Genomic DNA, 18,371 nt, shown 5'->3' on the forward strand with positions numbered 1-18,371 from the left:
TGAATTTGATATTTCCAGTGACAACAATCCTCTCCTTCCTGATGGTATAGGAGTAAAGTATTTCACATGGGCCAGAGTATTAATATACTTCACTTTATTCCCAAAGGCCCATCCTACACTCTGAGATTCTGTAACACTTCCATTAACTTTGTAAATCACCTCACAAATTAGTATCATTCTAGCTTAAATTTATTTTAGCTTAACTTTATTTTATTTTAAAATACTAATGGTGGTTCTTGTTGCCCTATCCAGACCAGTTATTACTATAATAGATGATGAAATGTAGGCTTAGTCTTAAAATATTTATATATCTGTTTCCTTATATTCATGCTGATAGACAAAAACTCCTTTAGTTTTAAATGGAAAAGATCACAACGGTTTGTAATGAAGAAAAAGGATTTTTATTTCTAAAATGTTGCATTTTCTCTAAGAAAACTTGTGTCTCTATCCCTCGTAGTAGAATAGTATAACATCAACTAGCATCTGATGCTGCTTGGCAATATGAATTTTTACCAATTATCTCTTAAAGAGAAAGTTTGATTTTTATCTATAGGCACTCTCCAGATAAGCAAAAAATGGGTATCACTGTAACACTGTCTCACTGTCATTCCGCTGATCATCGATTTGCTCGAGCAGGCAGCAGTAACATCTCCACTGTGAGACTTGTTATTACTGTTTTTGGCATATAGAATATACCACAGGTAGCTTGCCAAGCTCTGCCATGCGGGCGAGATACTCTTGGTAGCTTGCTGGGTTCTCCGAGAGGGGTGGAGGAATCTAACCTGGGTCAGCATTGGATAAAAAATATATCCAGATTTTAAATATTTTAAAATTTATAATTAAAAAATTAACATGCTGATACAAAGATGTGGAAGATGTAAGTTGAAAATGTAAGTTAATGAAGAAACAAGGATCATACATAATTCTATCATCTTGGGATAGCTAGTCGCTCAGAATATTTTGATGTAAATAAATAAGATTTAGTGTTGTTGAATGATAAGCAGTGAATTGATAATTCAATATGAATTCAGTAATAAAAATTTCTGTTAAAATTTTCTGTGTTGAGTATAAATTATCAGATAATTGGAGATCACATACATCATTTCATCACATCAGCATAGCATAATTAATTGATACAAAATGACTCAAAATTTGGGTGTTTTTTGGGGAGAAGGGCGTGGTGACCACTATATTATGAGGACCACATATGAGAGTTACAAGCTTGCAATGATCCAATATCTGGAAGAAATTTCCCTGGTCTTAGTTGCTAAAATACAGAAATCCAAGTCCAAAAGAAATCTCATATCTTTTCACAACAGGTATGACTCTAGTGGGGAACTCCTAACAATAATAGTGAGGTTTTTGTTGAAATATTGAATGTAACCAAAGTAAAGAGAAAGTAAAGTGAAATTTATCAGTTACGGGGGGTTGGGGGGATGGGATGGGAGGTATATTGTTTATTTTTTTTTGTGTGTGTGTGTGGTGGAATATGGGCACTGGTGAAGGGATGGTTGTTTCAGCATTGTATAACTGAGACTTAAGCTTGAAAGCATTGTAATTTTCCACATGGTGATTCAATAAAATAAAATTTAAAAAATTTGGGTATTTTCTATTTTATGAACAATATTATTTTACACAAATTCTTTGCAGCAATTTACTATTTCTTTGATCAAATTCCTATAAACTAAAGAGTAATCCATAGGGTACAAATATTTTAGTGCTTGAAGTAAATATTATCAGCTTATTTCCTGGAGGATTATGGCAATTTATACTCCCACTTCTAAGAAAACTTTTTATAATTAAAATAATTAATTACAGATTACAAATGTCAAAGCACATATTACTTCTGGGAGAAAAGTTAAATTCCATGAATATTTTTAAACCATGAAGTCCTATTTAAAATAAATGATATTCTTTTAAAATTCATTCTGCATAAATAGAATCTCCTTTAATTTCATATTCTTGTAAGGTACAGATATACTTGAGAACATGAGATATGGATGAGATATAGATATACTACAGTTGTATATTTTATCTTTTATATAGATATACTACAGTTGTATATTTTATCTTGAGATTCTTACCATTTGGAAGCATAAGTGATCTTTAGGAAGAGCAAATCCTATAACAACCTTAAGTGCATGTTTATAAGGGATTTAATATTTCACTGAGTATCCCAGGCATGGAATTTTGATTGGGAAACTAGGATAGTTAATTGATATAGGGCAGAGAGCATATTGCATAGACAGTAAACATTTTGGTGTATCTGGTTGACCAGAAGATATAGGTTGTATATGAGAAGACCCAATTTATTAAAAAAAAGAGGGACATAGCTAATTAACAAAAAACTTTTTTTAATAAAAATTTTATTTTATTGAATCACCATGTGGAAAATTACAATGCTTTCAGGCTTAAGTATCAGTTATACAATGCTGAAACAACCATCCCTTCACCAGTGCCCATATTCCACCACCAAAAAAAACCCAAAACCCAAAAACCAAAAAAAAACCAAAACCAGTATACCTTCCATCCTGTGCCTCCACCCCCCGCCCCCCCCCCCCGTAACTGACAAATTTCACTTTACTTTCTCTTTACTTTGGTTACATTCAATATTTCAACAAAAACCTCACTATTATTGTTAGGAGTTCCCCACTAGAGTCACACCTGTTGTGAAGAGATATGAGGTTTTGACTTTGCCATGTTGTGACTTATTGATCATTGGAGCCTTTTTTATTTATCACTTAAGACACCATTTTTATCAGGCCACATTTTCCGCCCTCCAATTTTATTTTATTTGTATAAAGTTGCTCGCTCACAATAATTTATTATATTTAATATTCCAACACCAATCCCACCACCATAATACCTTACCACCATCACCCAAACCTGCCCCCAAAGCAATTTCTCCCAGGACGCGGCAGGAGAATAGACTTCAATGATATTGGCTCCAATAAACACTTTGGGCACGGTGTTCTAAGATCCTTTAAAACCCCCCAAAAGATTCTTGTCTTAGAATTAAGGAAGCTGAAAGGGAACCATTTACTCCAGGCATTCTGACTGAGTCCTCGACTCAACAGAACCCAACTTTCCTGAATCAGAATTATAACACAAAATCCTTTATATTGTTTTCCATTCAGAAAATTGGGAAATTTGAAGATACCTGAAACTCATCCATACTCTGACAGGCAATGAATGATCTATTTAGGAAGAGTAGAGAACAGACATTGTCTCGACCCCCCTCTTCCTCTCCTCCCTATCCCCCTTTCTCCCCTTCCTTCCTTTTGGGCATTATGGTTTGCAATACTGGTACTAAGTGCCTGAGAACAGATGACTGTTTAGTACATCTACACAATGATGAGTCTTTTTATGAAATGAAGAACAAACAGAAGAATCAAATCTTCACAGAAACTTCTAAATCCTAGGGAAGAACAGAATGGCTATTTTTGAGAACAAAATTGTGATACATTTCCTCTCTCCTCCCTCTGATGAAAACTAAATATCAGAGACACAGAGTGTAAGTGAAGGAAGGAGTGAAGACACTGGCTTGGGAGTCAGACACATGCATTCAAATGTCATTTGCTAGCTGTAGTATCTGAAGTACATGAACAATCTGAGACTTAGTGCTATCCTTTCTAAAATGATGGAGGATAATAATATGTGTGAATAATAAAACAAAGCTACCAACATGCCTAGCACTCAACACAAATGGGTACTTATAGTGTTGATACACAAGATACCAGGGAGACTCAACTCTCAGTTCCCAGAATGAATGCCGACACAAAGAAGGGAGTGGGAGGGAAAGATAAGGAGTAAAGGAGAGACTCCATTAGAGCACAGCTATGAGTCCCCAACTCTGAGCACTAATGCTGGGCGTAATGCTGGGTGCTAACCCACCGCCCTGCTCCAGACTCTGTTACTGATTCAGGTGACTTTCTTTGCCTACAAGGTTATCTCCCATTTCCATTGTGATTCCCATGTTGTAAAACTCTGAAAAAATTCCAGTGTTCTGAAAAAAGTTATTTTTTAATAAAAAATAAACAGTGTGATTAAAATTTTAGAGTCATAAGTTGATTAAAAATGGTCTGGGATCTTGCAGAGTTGGGAATGGGTGACCCCCCACCCCATTTCTCTGTTTTTCCCTGGGGAAGTTCTCAGATGTCAGTTCCAGTAGTGTGACTCTAAAACCTCATTTGAGATTCAGTGTACTGCATCCTGGCCAGCATAGCTATTCATAGGAAAGTCAGTTCCTGTCCCAGAGCCTAGGAAAAGCTGAATGATAGCACATGTCACAAGAATAGATTGTGATACCATTTCTCCTGGGGATCTCCCTATCCAAACAATTGTATTATGAAGTGATCATCTTAAGACCAAACTAGCAATTAAATGAGGTATCCTATTCAAACCACAGCAGCCATAATGCTTGATGCATAGCAGCTATTATCTTTCTTATTGTGGAGAATATTCCACTGTATATATAATTCCACAGTTTTTTTACTCATTTCTTGTGGGGTAATTAGGCTAGTTCCAGATCTTGACTTTTATGAACAGTGTTGCAATGAACATTGTGCATTTTAAAAAATGTACTTTTTTTGTACTCGTGGTATATGCTAAGCAGTGCAATTTCTGGAAGTTCAATGATTAATTCTTTGGGAAGTCTCCACATATTTTCCACAGAGGTTGAACCAGATAGTATTCTCACCCCAGTGAAGTGAGAGTCCCTCTCCCCCACATCCCTGCTTGTACTTTTTTCTGGTATGTGTCAGACTTACTGGTGTTGGATGATACATTATAGTTTTAATTTTTTATTTCTCTGAACATAGTGAAGAGCAACACATCTGTATGTCCTTGATGAAATATCTGTTTGGCTCTTCCCATTTTATGCTTTCTTTCTGTTGTTAAGTTTTGCCTTTTTTTTTTTTTTTTTTGCTTTTTGGGTCATACCCAGCAATGCACAGGGGTTACTCCTGGTTCATGCACTCAGCAATTACTCCTGGCGGTGCTCAGGGGACCATATGGGGTGCTGGGATTCGAACCAGGGTCGGCCACGTGCAAGGCAAACGCCCTTCCCACTGTGCTATCACTCCAGCCCCTGCCTTTGTCTTATACATCTTTGACTATTAGTCTTTTGTCAGATGAAGGAGTATTCTCTCAGTCCATTGTTTGTTTGCTTGTCTATTTAATCTTAGTCATTGCTTCGTTTGCAGAATGGAAACTTATAAATTTGTTTATCTTTGCTTCTGTTTGCGTGGACAATGGCATTGAGTCCTTGAAGATGCCTCTAGAGTCAAAATCATGAACCTTTCCAATGTTTTCTTTAATGAAATTTATATATTCAGTTCTAATATCAAGGTCTTTAAACCATTTTAAGTTAACTTTAGTATTATTAAGTTAACGTCATAACTTAATAATATTTATTTACTTGTCCTGGCTTTTTGGATCACAGCTGGCGGTGCTCAGAGGTTACTCCTAGCTTTGCACTAAGGAATTACTCCTGTCAGTGCTCAGGAAACCATATGGGATGCCAGGGTTCAGCTGTGTGATAGTACCTCCCTGCATACTATCACTCTGGCCTCGTAAGTTAACTTTAATAGATGGTATAAGACAGGAATCTGAGTTCAGTTTTTGGCATGCAGCTAACTAATTCTTTTTTTTTTTTTTTTTTTTGCTTTTTAGGTCACACCTGGCGATGCTCAGGGCTGACTCCTGGTTCTGCACTCAGGAGTCACTCATGGTTTTAAAAAGACATAGAAAATATGTTTTATAAACCCACTGAGATGTCTCACTAAGGACGGTCATGAGAAAGGTTATTAGCATGGCCCAATAAAACAAAAATATTTTAATATAAAATATTTTATATTTATAAAAAATTTTAATATAAAAGTGTATTATCATCACATAAATAAAAATGTATATCACTAACTTTATTATCTTATATGCATTTCTATCAAAGTATGAAGATGTAAATTTTAAGTATATACAGCACTAATATGGAGATTAATCAAAGGATTATTTAAAAAATAAATATCAAGGAAAATAAAAGACATTAGTTTCACTAGCTATTTAATTTCTCAAATTGATCAACTTGAGAAACCAATGCAATCAGAATAAGAAATTTAAAATTATTTCTGGGGAAAGAAAGAGTAGCTGAATCAAGACACAATTCACGTTGCTAAGGATTTATGAGACTTTTATTGCATACTGAGTTCAAGTTCAATGATGTCATCGCTAAAGATAGGTGAAAATGAATGTATGCTGTAAAGATGAATAAATATCACTGAGATGAACCTGTTGCCCTGTAGAAGAGTTTCTCCAGGGCTCCCTTCATATCTCTGTTCCTGAGACTATAGATGAAAGGGTTCATTAATGGAGTAACCACTGTGTACAGCACAGAGGCAATTGCATCCTTGTCATTGGAGGTGCTGGACGAAGGGACAAAATACAACCCAATAATGGCTCCATAATAGAGAGAAACAACAGAGAGGTGGGAGCCACATGTGGACAAGGCTTTGCAGATCCCCTTGGTAGAAGGCACCTTCAGGATGGTGGCCCCAATACGGCCGTAGGAAATCAAGATGCACATTAGTGGGACAGTAATGACTGCCACACCTACTGTGAAAATGACTAGCTCATTGATGGATGTGTCTGAGCAGGAGAGCTTGAGCAAAGCACCAAGGTCACAGAAGAAATGAGGGACGGTGTTGTCAGCACAAAAGGACAGCTGGGCCAGGAGGAGGGTGTGGGAAAGGGCACTGGCACAGGAGAGCACCCATGAGACCACTACTAGTAAACAGCACAGTCCTTCTCTCATGATGGTGGTGTAGTGGAGCGGGTGGCAGATGGCCACATAACGATCATATGCCATGGAGGTGAGAAGGAAGCTGTCCAGATCCGTGAAAAATATAAAAAAGTACATCTGGGAAATGCATTCTGCGTAGGGAATGGACTGGTCCAGTGTTTGCATGCTCATCAACATCCTTGGGACAGTGACGGATGAAAATGAGATATCCGTGAAGGCCAGGTGGCTGAGGAAGAAGTACATGGGGGTGTGGAGGCGGGAGTCCAGCCTGATGAGCAGGATGATGAGCAGGTTCCCCAGCACCGTGGTCAGGTACATGGCCAGGAACAGGGCGAAGAATAAGTCTTTCTGCTCTGGCGGGATGGGGAGCCCCAGGAGGAGGAACTCGGACACCCTGCTGTGGTTCTCCCCCTTCATGCTACTCTTCTCTTCACTGATGAAAGAATAGTTATAAAACAGAAGCTAACAAATATTAGTCTACGGCAGAGGGAAATGATTTCCTTTATTCATTTTTAAAATTATTTTTTAAATTTAATTTTATATTTAAAAAATGTTCACAATAATTTATTACATTCAATATTCCAATCCCAACATGGTTACACCATCCCACCACCATTATTTTGAATTTATCCAACACCACCCAAAGCTTCCCCCAAAGTACGTACTAAGTAAGTTATTTTGTATTGCTTGTTATGAATAAACCACTAAAATGATCCAAAATAATTTCTTTAGAAGGAAGTGTGTGTGTGTGTGAAGAGTGTTTGTTACCCTGGAGCCATTAAACCCTTGTTTAAGAGATTACTAACATGTTGTTATCTATGTATTTAGAGATAGATAGATCCAACTATTGCGCTCTACATTCACTGTGTCACTGTATCACTGTCATTCCATTGCTCATCAATTTACTTGAGGGGCACCAGTAACATCTCCATTCCTCCCAGCCCTGAGATTTTAGCAGCCTTTCGTTACTCATTTTCCCCAACTATTGGAAGCTCTTTCAGAGTCAGGGGTATGAGACCTATCGTTACTCTTTTTGGCATATCAAATACGCCACAGGTAGCTTGCCAGGCTCTTCCCGAGCAGGCGGGATACTCTCGGTAGCTTGCCGGGCTCTCCGAGAGGTATGTATGTATATATGTGTGTGTGTATGTATGTATATATATATATAAAATTTGTTGCCTACTGTCTGAACCCCATCAAATATGGTGTGGTAATTATGGAAAATGGGTAGGAAGTGTCTTATAATGTGTACAGAAAGCGGCCTGGAGCATGGCGACGGTTGGGTAGTGGAGGTCGGCTGCTGGGGCTGGGTCCCTTGTGGGGGGGGAGGGTTCTCACCCGCCCCCCTCTGGGGCACCCGGAGTGAAAACAGCCTGGTGCAGAGTCCCGAGTTCTACATCACACCCCATCAAATGTGGTGTTCTACTCTTGGTACATTAGTGAGGCAGAGTATGAGATGTCACGAAGCCACAAATGCGTGCACACGCTTTTCAGGAGTTCTAAAATTTCAAATAGGGTTGTATAGCTAGAGTTAAATTTTTAACTGGATGGTGACTTTGGGGTGCAGAGGCATCTCTGCAACGTGTTGCTCTCTTTCTCTTCTGAGTTTTATTTGTGAGTCTCTGGATTATGGCTGTTAGTGAGTTTATAAGGTGCCAGAGGCAGTTCGTGGGTGTGACTGCCACACAGTGATTTCCTTTATACTGATGTATGTGCTATTGTCTGTCTGCATTGCCATATGACCCTTACAGTGGTGGTATTACCATGTGATACGAAAGAATTTTCAAGTTTGATTAGAGAAACTGGCTTATCTGACATTTTTTCACCCTCTAGAGGAGAGGTATTCCATACGAAGTTATAATCCATAGCTATGTTTAGTCAGTAATGAAAAAGCCACTCTCTGTCTTAACAGAGATAATATTTATTTAACTTATTAAGCTAAAATGATCCAAATTTCAATTCAGCTTTATACTTTCTAAGATAATGATCTGAATATCTTGACCTACAAGTTGTCAAACCTTTGAATTTCATTAAAAAGTATAGAAATGAATATGCAGCAGCATACACCCAAAAGGAAAATGGATTGGAAATAAGTACCTATTGTTTTCATTCTAAATAAAAGTCACAGAGAAAAGAATCATATCTATAGATTGAACTCAAGGTATCTCAGAATTCAACCTTGCAATATGACTGCTATAAAGTATAAAATTGATGCTGATGGTGGTGGTAAATGTACCCTGGTGAAGACAGGGTTGTTGAAACATTAAATGACTGAAACCCAATCACGAACAACTATGTAACTGTGTATTTTACTGTCACTGTATCACTGTCATCCTGTTGCTCATTGATTTGCTGGAGTGGGAACCAGTAGCGACTCCATTGTGAGACTTGTTACTGTTTTTGGCATATCAAATGCGCCATGGGTAGCTTGCCAGGCTCTGCCATGTGGGTGAGATACTCTCGGTAGCTTACTGGGCTCTCTGAGAGGGGCAGAAGAATCAAACCCAGGTCGGCCGCATGCAAGGCAAATGCCCTACCCTTTGGGCTATCCCTCCAGCCCGTGTATCTCACTGTGATTCAATTTTTAAAAATTAAAAGAAATAATGCTGATGTTTTCATATTTGTTAATAATAATAATTTTTTATCAGATCTCTAGATTATTCTCCAATCTCTTCCTGATGCAATTAGTTTTTATGGCCTTACAAAACCTATTATCATTATACAAAATATAAATTGTCATTATAAAAAGAGGTCAAAGAGAGTGGTGATTGATATTCTCTCACCCTCTTTTGGTTTACCCGTTCAGGTCCTGGCATCTAATTATGAACCAACTAGGTAAACTTCTAGGTCTAGTCAGGTCTCTCTTGTTAATATTTTGTATCTTAGAAAATCTGCTTGTATTCCCCCCAACTATTACTGCCTATACATTAAAATATTCTAAAACCAAAATTACCAAATCCTACAAGGCAAGTAGGAAAAGGAATTTATGGTATCACATTGCCTTTATGAAAATTTCACTTTAGGGCCCAAGAGATAGCATAGGAGTTAAGGTGTTTAACTTGCCTGCAGTCAAATCTTGGTTCAATCTATATGGTTCCTGAGCCCAGAGCCAGGAATAAGCCTTAAGCACTGCTGTGTGTGCCCCTTAAACACAACACAACAAAAAAACCCTTCACTTTAATTAAAATATCATTGTTAAGTAGGGGAGTTGGGGATCACTGGTGATGAGTGTGGTGTTGGAATAATTAATGTTTGTGAGAAACCATGATAACAGTATTATAAATTACAGAACATCGACAAAATATTAAAATAAAAAGTAAAAAGTCATTATCAAGGAATGCCTAAGACATGTAGTAGGTCTTTGTAGGATGTTCAAATTTCAATATAGTGGCTCTTTACTGGGAAATAAACCAGAAGAACGTTATACAACTTTTTTGTACTTAAAATTCTATTTCTTTAAGCTTGTGTGTTGAGTGTATTCCTATAATATATGGGTATAGTAATCATTCTTTTTAAACTTACCTAAGAGCATCCAACAGAGTGTTCAAAGACACAAAGAAGTGACACAAGGTTCCCAGTCTGTTGCTCAACACAACATTTTGTCCCTCCTCACTATGACTGAAGGATGGTGCTCAGTGCCTGAATGTGGAGTGCATGAAAAAGCACTGCAATTAGAATCAAGTTCTGCTCACATCATTTCATACCATCCCACTTGGGTTTGTGACAAGTTTGAGCCTCAATTTTTACATCTCAAACTAAAGATAAATCTGTGAATGTCAGTCACAATAATACTGTGAACAGTAGTAAAATATTCACATAAATTTATGAAGTGCAGTTGCAGTTGGCAGATATCAATGAGATTTCCATTTTTTATTTTATGAGGCACTCCCCCCCACACACACACACCACCACATTTCCCTCCTCGACATGTCCACTCCTCTCCATAGGCAGGTACTAAAGAGAGATCAGTTGCCACAAAGTCACTTTAGAGTGGGATCGTGACTTGATACAGGCATAGGCCATAGACAGCAATGATGACCTGAAAGTCAGCGTAACTTGCCTGCACAGGAGAACATCATTCCTACATTCCACTACGCTGAACTTCTTCTCTCCTCCCCATCCACCCACACACCAACCCTTTCCATCCTCTTTGGTTTCCTATAAGCTTTTAAAATTGTATATCTTTTTCCAAACTTTGTGAATTTCTCTGACCTGTGAAATTTAGAATTTAAAAGTCACTCTCTCTTTCTCTTCTCCTTATCTCTCTCTCCCTCTCTCTCTTTCCTGATCTATATAGAAAAAAGAGAACATACATGAACTCCCAATTCCTCACATCCATCCTTTGTTTCCTAATAACATACATTTTCTTGGTGATGAGGCTGTCTGATGTGGAAGGGAAGCCGTGAGTGTTAGAGTCAGACAGAATACATGAAAATTCTATCACTATCATTTTTTAAACCCATGTCTTTGGGCAAGTTATTACAGATCCTGGAGCCTCAGTTTTTCCTCTTGAAAAATAGAATATTAGTTCCCAAATTACAGCAATAAAATTAAATAAGGCAATGTACGTAGAGCAGCCCTCTCCGGGGAGAGATTTAATGGCATTTCTTCCACTGAATATTAAATGCAAAGATCTTCAGTGAGGAAGCTCAGAATTTTGTCTCCAGTGAAATCCAAATAAACATAAAAACTAGCATATTCATTCAGGATTTGGTACTTCCAATAATTTATAATTGAGGTGCTACGTTATGGAAAAAGGAAATCGAAAGTTTCTGGGCAAAAGTTATTCTTCAAACATATCCCAAAATATCAGCAACTGTGCTATGTGAAGGGAAGAAATTAGGCAAATTGGGAAGAAGTGTTAGAAAGGAATAGTTAATCTAGTTAAACTTTGATGCACTAAACAAGCACATATTCTAGTTTCTAGAACTTGAATGAGGAGATAGGGGCCCCAACATGAATTTGGGGGCATACACATTAATTGACACAATTGACTGACTCTATGTCTCAAGATGCAGTATTAAAGTGTGAGTCATAGCTAATAGTGATTGAAATACACTTGTTTTGAGTAACTAGTAAGAAGTAACTCCTGCATAGTTACTGAGAAATGAGGTGTCCCACCCCCGGCCCCACACACACCTGCTCCAAGTGAAGGATACCCACTTCCCCTCTGAGCTGGTTTCTCTGCTTCTCTCCTAGACTTCTCCCGACATCAGAGAGAGATATCCTGAGTCTGGAGCACACTCTTCTCAATTCACTAGCATCAGAAATGAAAAGGTGAAGACTCTATCCACCAGGGAGCAGACCCAAGGGTACAAGGCACCAAGCTCAGGTAAAAGACACACATCCAACATGTGTTAATTGCTCAGATTTTTTTCTTGCTCCCTTTAGGAGAGATGCCCTAGGGCAGTTGTCCCTAAACTTTGATATTCAGTACAAATGCCTGGGGAGCTTGTTAGAATCACAAACACCAACTCAACCTCCACAGATGTTCATTCATAGTGGGGCCAAGTAATTCTTTGGCAAAAAAAAAAATTCTATGGAGGTATGTTTTGTGGTCCAGCATGTAGTCTATCTTGGAGAATATCCTATATGCACTGGTGAAGAATGTGTATTCATATATATATACATATATATACACACATATATACATAATGTATGTATGTATATATAATATTTATATATAACTTTTCATATATATAGTTGATATATAGATGAATATCATTGTATCACTGTCATCCTGTTGTTCATCGATTTGCTTGAGTGGGCACCAGTAATGTCTCCATTGTGAGACTTGTTACTGTTTTTGGCATATTTAATATGCCATGGGGAGCTTGTCAGGCTCTGCCCTGTGGGCAGGATACTCTCAGTAGCTTGCTGGGCTCTCTGAGAGGGAATCAAACTGGGTCAGCTGTGTGCAAGGCAAATGCCCTACCTGCTGTGCTATTGCTTCAGTCCTATAGATAAATATATAGATATATATATTCACAGATTATTTATAGATATATAAACTATAGACAGATGAAAAGTTATATATATGTATATATGTGTGTATATATACATATATACACACATATATGTGTGTGTATATATATATACACTATATATATATATATATATATATATATATATATATACTAACCTTCTCTTCCATTTCTTCCCTCAAATAAAGTATTTCCTTATTTCCTTGTTCAGTTTTAGTCTGGTTGATCTATAGAGAGGTGACAAGGAAGTGTTGAAATCTCCAAATACTATTGTCAAAAACAACTTTGTAACTATCTCATGGTGCATTAATAAAAAATTTAAAAAGAAAGGAAAGATTCTATAGATAGATTTTGAGGAAACACTCATTAGGAAGAATACAGATGCCCTTTGAATACAGAGATGGGAGACTTCCTCACCTGCCTTTCCCCAGAAGCCTCATGTGTCCTCTTAAGTCAGAGATTGGCTTGTGAAGTAGGATTTGTCTTCCAGGTGTAAATTTCTTTTGGATTTTCTACTTCTAAAGTCATTTTCTACTTTATAATGGAAATCTGAAAAATATAAAGGAAGGCAAAAGAGAAAGCAGAGTCTTTACACTCCTATTATTTATTTATTTATTTATTTATTTTGGAAAGTCTCCTAAGGGGTACTCGGGAAGCTTGGGAGCACCATATGTGATTCTCAGTCAACCGACTTGGCAGTGCCATAATTGCTCAGGCTACCCTATAGTCAGTGCTCAGGAGCCTCTAAGGCTGTTTTTGGTAATGGTTAGGAGACCATTATCATTACCATCTGGTGATAGGAAGATGACGTGGGTTCTGGGAATTCTAGGCCTGTATTTTGTCTTCAAGTTAATTTCCACAGTTTTCTCCCCACTCTGTGAGATCCTGCTACTACTACTTGCTAGTGTGTTCTTTACTTCCTTAAATTCCATTTGTATGGAATATTTCATCCTCTGAAAAAATGGTTTTTGAGTTGATTGAATTTCTCATCTAGAAATCACTTCAATTCATTGTCAAGTGCTTGCTTAATTTCTTTTGCCAATGCAGTGAGTGTTAAGTTAGGTCCTTCATTGATTAAGCTAAATGTTTTGATGGGCATTGGGACTTGCCTGGATTTCTGTCCCTATCTGTGAGTGCAGCTGAGTGCCTTAGTTTCCCCATTGTTCTTCACACTTTATGGGTGTTAATGGTGGAAGTTTGGATTTCCAGTTACTTGAGCGCTGATCTGTTGAATTGTTTATACCAGACAGCTACTAATATGACATCTGCTGTTCAAATGATTTATCCTGCAATGTTGTTCGAGTATGCTCCGAAAATTGTCAGTTAGTTCCTGAGATGAGTTAACAGATTTAAGGCTGTATACTGCCTGGTAAATAGGAATGCCACATTCTCTCTGCCCCCAATATAAGAAGCATATGTAGTAATGTCTTCACACTGTGGTTTCAGCATGGGAAGGGGCAGGTCCGGCCTACAGAATGCACACCTTGACTTCTAGGGATTAGATTGACATGAGCTGGACCAATAATTGGCCTAGAGGTGGGCTCTGCTGGCACTGGGCACAAGGATGCATCCCCAAGTCTCCCAGCATGTGGCTGTGCGGGGATTTCAGGGTGAGGTAGGGTCAAAACTGAAGATAATTTAAGAGACATTAAATAACATTAAAAAACAACATTTATTTTTTAAATTTTAATGAATCACCATGAGATAAAATCACAGAGTTACAAACTTGCATGATTACATTTCGGCCATACAATGATCCCTCCACCAATACCCATTCTCCATCACCAATGTTTCCAGTATCCCTCCCTCCACCCCACCCCATTCCCACCCCAACACCCCTGCCTCTATGGCAGGCACATACCCTCTTACTCTCTCTGTCCTTCTGGATGTTATGGTTTGCAATACAGGTACTAAGTGGCCATCATGTTTTGTCGATAGTCTACTTTCAGCACACATGTACTATCCTGAGCAAGCCCTCCAAGCATCATTTACTTAGTGCACCCTTCTCTATCCCTGCTGCCTTTTCCCCCAGCACTTGAGATCAGCTTCCAAGCTGTGGATCGATCCTCCTGGCCCTTATCTCTACTATCCATAGGTGAGAATAGCATTATTGTGACTTGAAGATGCCACCACCACCTAAGTTCCCATGTCAGGCAGCTACAGTGATTAGCCCCACCATGTTCTTTGGCATCAGTGTTGATGGCTAGGCTTTTCTGGAAGTCCACTCCTGGCGATGCTTGGGGGTTACTCCTGACTCTGCACTCAGAATCACTCTTGGTGGTATTCAGGGGACCCTATGGGATGCTGAGGATTAAACCTAGGTTGGCCACATACAAGGCAAAAGCCCTATCCACTGCACTATGGCTCCAGCCCCTTACTGGCTGATCTTTGAGCTGTGTTTCCTTTGACTGTTTGCAGACAAAGTTCCAAAAACATCTGAAAATTTTCATGCTCTGATCACTGACGAAAAAGGGTTTAGTTTATAAGTTCCTGCTTCCACAGAATTATTCCTGGGTTTATGTGCCAGGGTGAGGACATCACTCACCTCAATAACACTGATTGATGACAATTTCATTATTAAGCACATAGATCCGACATCTTGTCCATAGCCAATACTGGACACAACATAAACAGAGCCCAGTTTTTCATTTGCACTGCCAAGGCAAGTGAGTTGATGACAAGCATATATTTTTTGGAAATTAAAAGAGGTGGTCTTTAAATATTGGGAGCCATGGAGAGCTTTGGTTAAGACATGGAAAGAAAACCAATCGGGACTGGGCCTCCTCCACCCAGATCCCCATTTTTTCAGTAGTTTGGCAGTCACACCCACAAACTGCCCCTGGCGTCATGTAATCTCATCAATGGCCAAGATCCAGAGACTATAAAACAAAGCTCTTAGAAGAGAGCAACTCTTCATTTCCTCGAAAGCCTGGCAAGCTACATCCTGCTCATACTGCAAAGCCTGGCAAGCTACCCATGGCGTATTTGATATGCCAAAAACAGTAACAATAACAGGCCTTAATCCCTGACCTGAAAGATGTCCCAGTATGGCAGCATTGGGAAGGATGAGTAAGGATAGACTGCTAAAATCTCAGGCTCTTCGTGTTTCTGGAGCAAGCAGATGCCATTAGGGGCTACACTAGCACATGACAGGGATGAATGGAGACATTACTGGTGCCCGCTCGAGCAAACTGATGAACAATGGGATGACAGTGATACAGTGATATGGATTTCCCATAGTAGACAAATTTAATGACTTTCATTTATTTATGTTTTATTTTAATTTTCAATTGAATTACCCATGAGATACAGTTACAAAGGTGTTCATGATTAGGTTTTCAGTCATACATAGTTCCAATACCTATCCCTTTGCCAGTGTACATTTACCACCACTAATGTCCCCAGTGTCCCTCTTGCCCCTCCTCCTTCTTCTCCTTCTCTTCTCCTCTTCTCTTCATCCTTCTTCTTCTCTCTTCTTCTTCTTCTTCTTCTCTTCTTCTTCTTCTTCATTCTTCTCTTTCTTCTTCTTCTTCTTCTTCTTCTTCTTCTTCTTCTTCTTCTTCTTCTTCTTCTTCTTCTTCTTCTTCTTCTTCTTCTTCCTTCTTCTTCTCTCTTCTCTCCTCCTCCTCCTCCTCTCCTTCTCCTTCTTCTCCTTCTCCTCCTCCCTCCTCCTCCTCCTCCTCCTCCTCCTCCTCTCCTTCTTCTTCTTCTTCTTCTTCTTCTTCTCTTCTTCTTCTTCTTCTTCTTCTTCTTCTTCTCCTCCTTCTCCTTCCTTCTTCTTCTTCTTCTCTCTTCTTCTTCTTCTTCTTCTTCTTCTTCTTCTTCTTCTCTTCTTCTTCTTTCTCTTCTTCTTCTTCTTTCTTCTTCTTCTCTCTCCTCCTCCTCCTCCTCCTCCTCCTCCTCCTCCCTCTCTCCTCCTTCTTCTTCTTCTTCTTCTTCTTCTTCTTCTTCTTCTTCTTCTTCTCCTCCTCCTCCTCCTCCTCCTCCTCCTCCTCCTCCTCCTCCTCCCTTCTTCTTCTTCTTCTTCTTCTTCTTCTTCTTCTTCTTTCTTCTTCTTCTTCTTCTTCTTCTTCTTCTCTTCTCCTTCTCCTCCTCCTCCTCCTCCTTCTCCTCCTTCTCCTTCTCCTCCTCCTCCCTTCTTTTTCTTCTTCTTCTTCTTCTTCTTCTTCTTCTTCTTCTTCGTTCTTCTTCTTCTTCTTCTTCTTCTTCTTCTTCTTCTTCTTCTTCTTCTTCTTCTTCTTCTCTTCTTCTTCTTCTTCTTCCTCCTCCTCCTCCTCCTCCTCCTCCTCCTCTTCTTTTGGGTATTATGGTTTGCATGTTTTCTCCCTTTATTTTCAGCACTCAGTTCTTGTCGAGAGTGATCATTTCCAAGTGTCTTCGTCTTACTCCTCTTTAAACCATCAAACCATTCTTCTGTCACTCAGTAGAACACCCTTCCTCTAATTCTTGCACTCTCCCTACAGTTTCATATTACCTTACCCCCTACCAAATATATCTTGATTATAGAGTTGTTTATGATGATAAAATAAAAATTCAGTAGTAATTGTCAGAAAAGGAACAATATATAAGTGTTTGGAGAGAAACACTTTCATTGTAAAGGTACAAGAATGAGAAGAGAAAAATAAAAGGGAAGAAACTATTTTAAGAAATAATGCCAGTAACTTCCCTAATATGTGGAAGGAAACAGACACCTGGATCGATGAAGCTCAAAAAGATCCAGTTAGAATGAACCCAAAGATATTTGCACCAAGATACATTATAATTACATTGGCAAGAATTAAAGATAATTCCTTACCTAACCAATTGTGAACATTTCCTAATAGCCACCTTGCTCTGGTCTTGCAGTTCAATACTCTACCCTTGCCCTGCCAGCATTTCCTCCACCCCCACTGAAGATATATGTTCATCAGTCATTGTTCACCTATAACACGATGCTGCCAGTCATTTCCTATTGAATAAAGCGTAAATTGTGTAAGATGACTTTAAATGTTGGCATTATTCCCTCTTGTTAATTTCTCCAACACCATCCTGAATCTCTTCCTCTTCTCCCCATGAAATGTATGTTTTAGCCATTCTAATTTTTCTGATTTTCACATCCCAAATTCTTAGGTCTTTTCCTGATATGTTTTTCTCCCTTCCAAATGCTATGTCTTTTTATTGTTTATGCTACTTTTCACTTGTTTGGCTTCTCTTGAGTCTTTGCTTCCTTGTAATTTCTTACAAGTCAGCTAGTTTGACATCTTAAAATTGATTTGATCATCACCTGTGTGCTTTCATAGCACTAAGTATGCCTTAATTTAATAGATAACATGTGATATACAACATTTGACACAGTTTTGTCTATCCTGTTTACTAGATTGGGAGAAAAAATGTTTTAAAATAATTATTGATCACTGTCACTGTCATCCCGTTGCTTATCGATTTGCTTGATCGGGCACCAGTAACATCTCCATTGTGAGACTTGTTACTGTTTTTGGCATATCAAATTATTGATAGCCTTCACAAAACTCTTGTCACAGTGACTATATAACATCCTTATAAGTGAATAAATAAAGTTTATTTATGAAAAGTCATAAATAAGTTACTATATG

The 18,371-nt window shown here is 38.4% G+C and overlaps 1 protein-coding gene across 1 annotated transcript in view; it reads right to left on the reverse strand.

The window, feature by feature from the left end:
• Positions 1-6,271: 6,271 nt before the first annotated feature.
• LOC101558170 (olfactory receptor 1J4-like) overlaps positions 6,272-18,371 on the reverse strand; it is a 28,692-nt gene continuing 16,592 nt past the window's right edge. The window contains exon 2 of the mRNA XM_004613515.2: positions 6,272-7,217. Within this exon, the coding sequence (XP_004613572.2) occupies positions 6,272-7,217 (946 nt within the window). The remainder of the gene's footprint in view (positions 7,218-18,371) is intronic.

This window comes from Sorex araneus, chromosome 1, assembly GCF_027595985.1.
Source record: "Sorex araneus isolate mSorAra2 chromosome 1, mSorAra2.pri, whole genome shotgun sequence".
Lineage (NCBI taxonomy): Eukaryota > Metazoa > Chordata > Mammalia > Eulipotyphla > Soricidae > Sorex > Sorex araneus.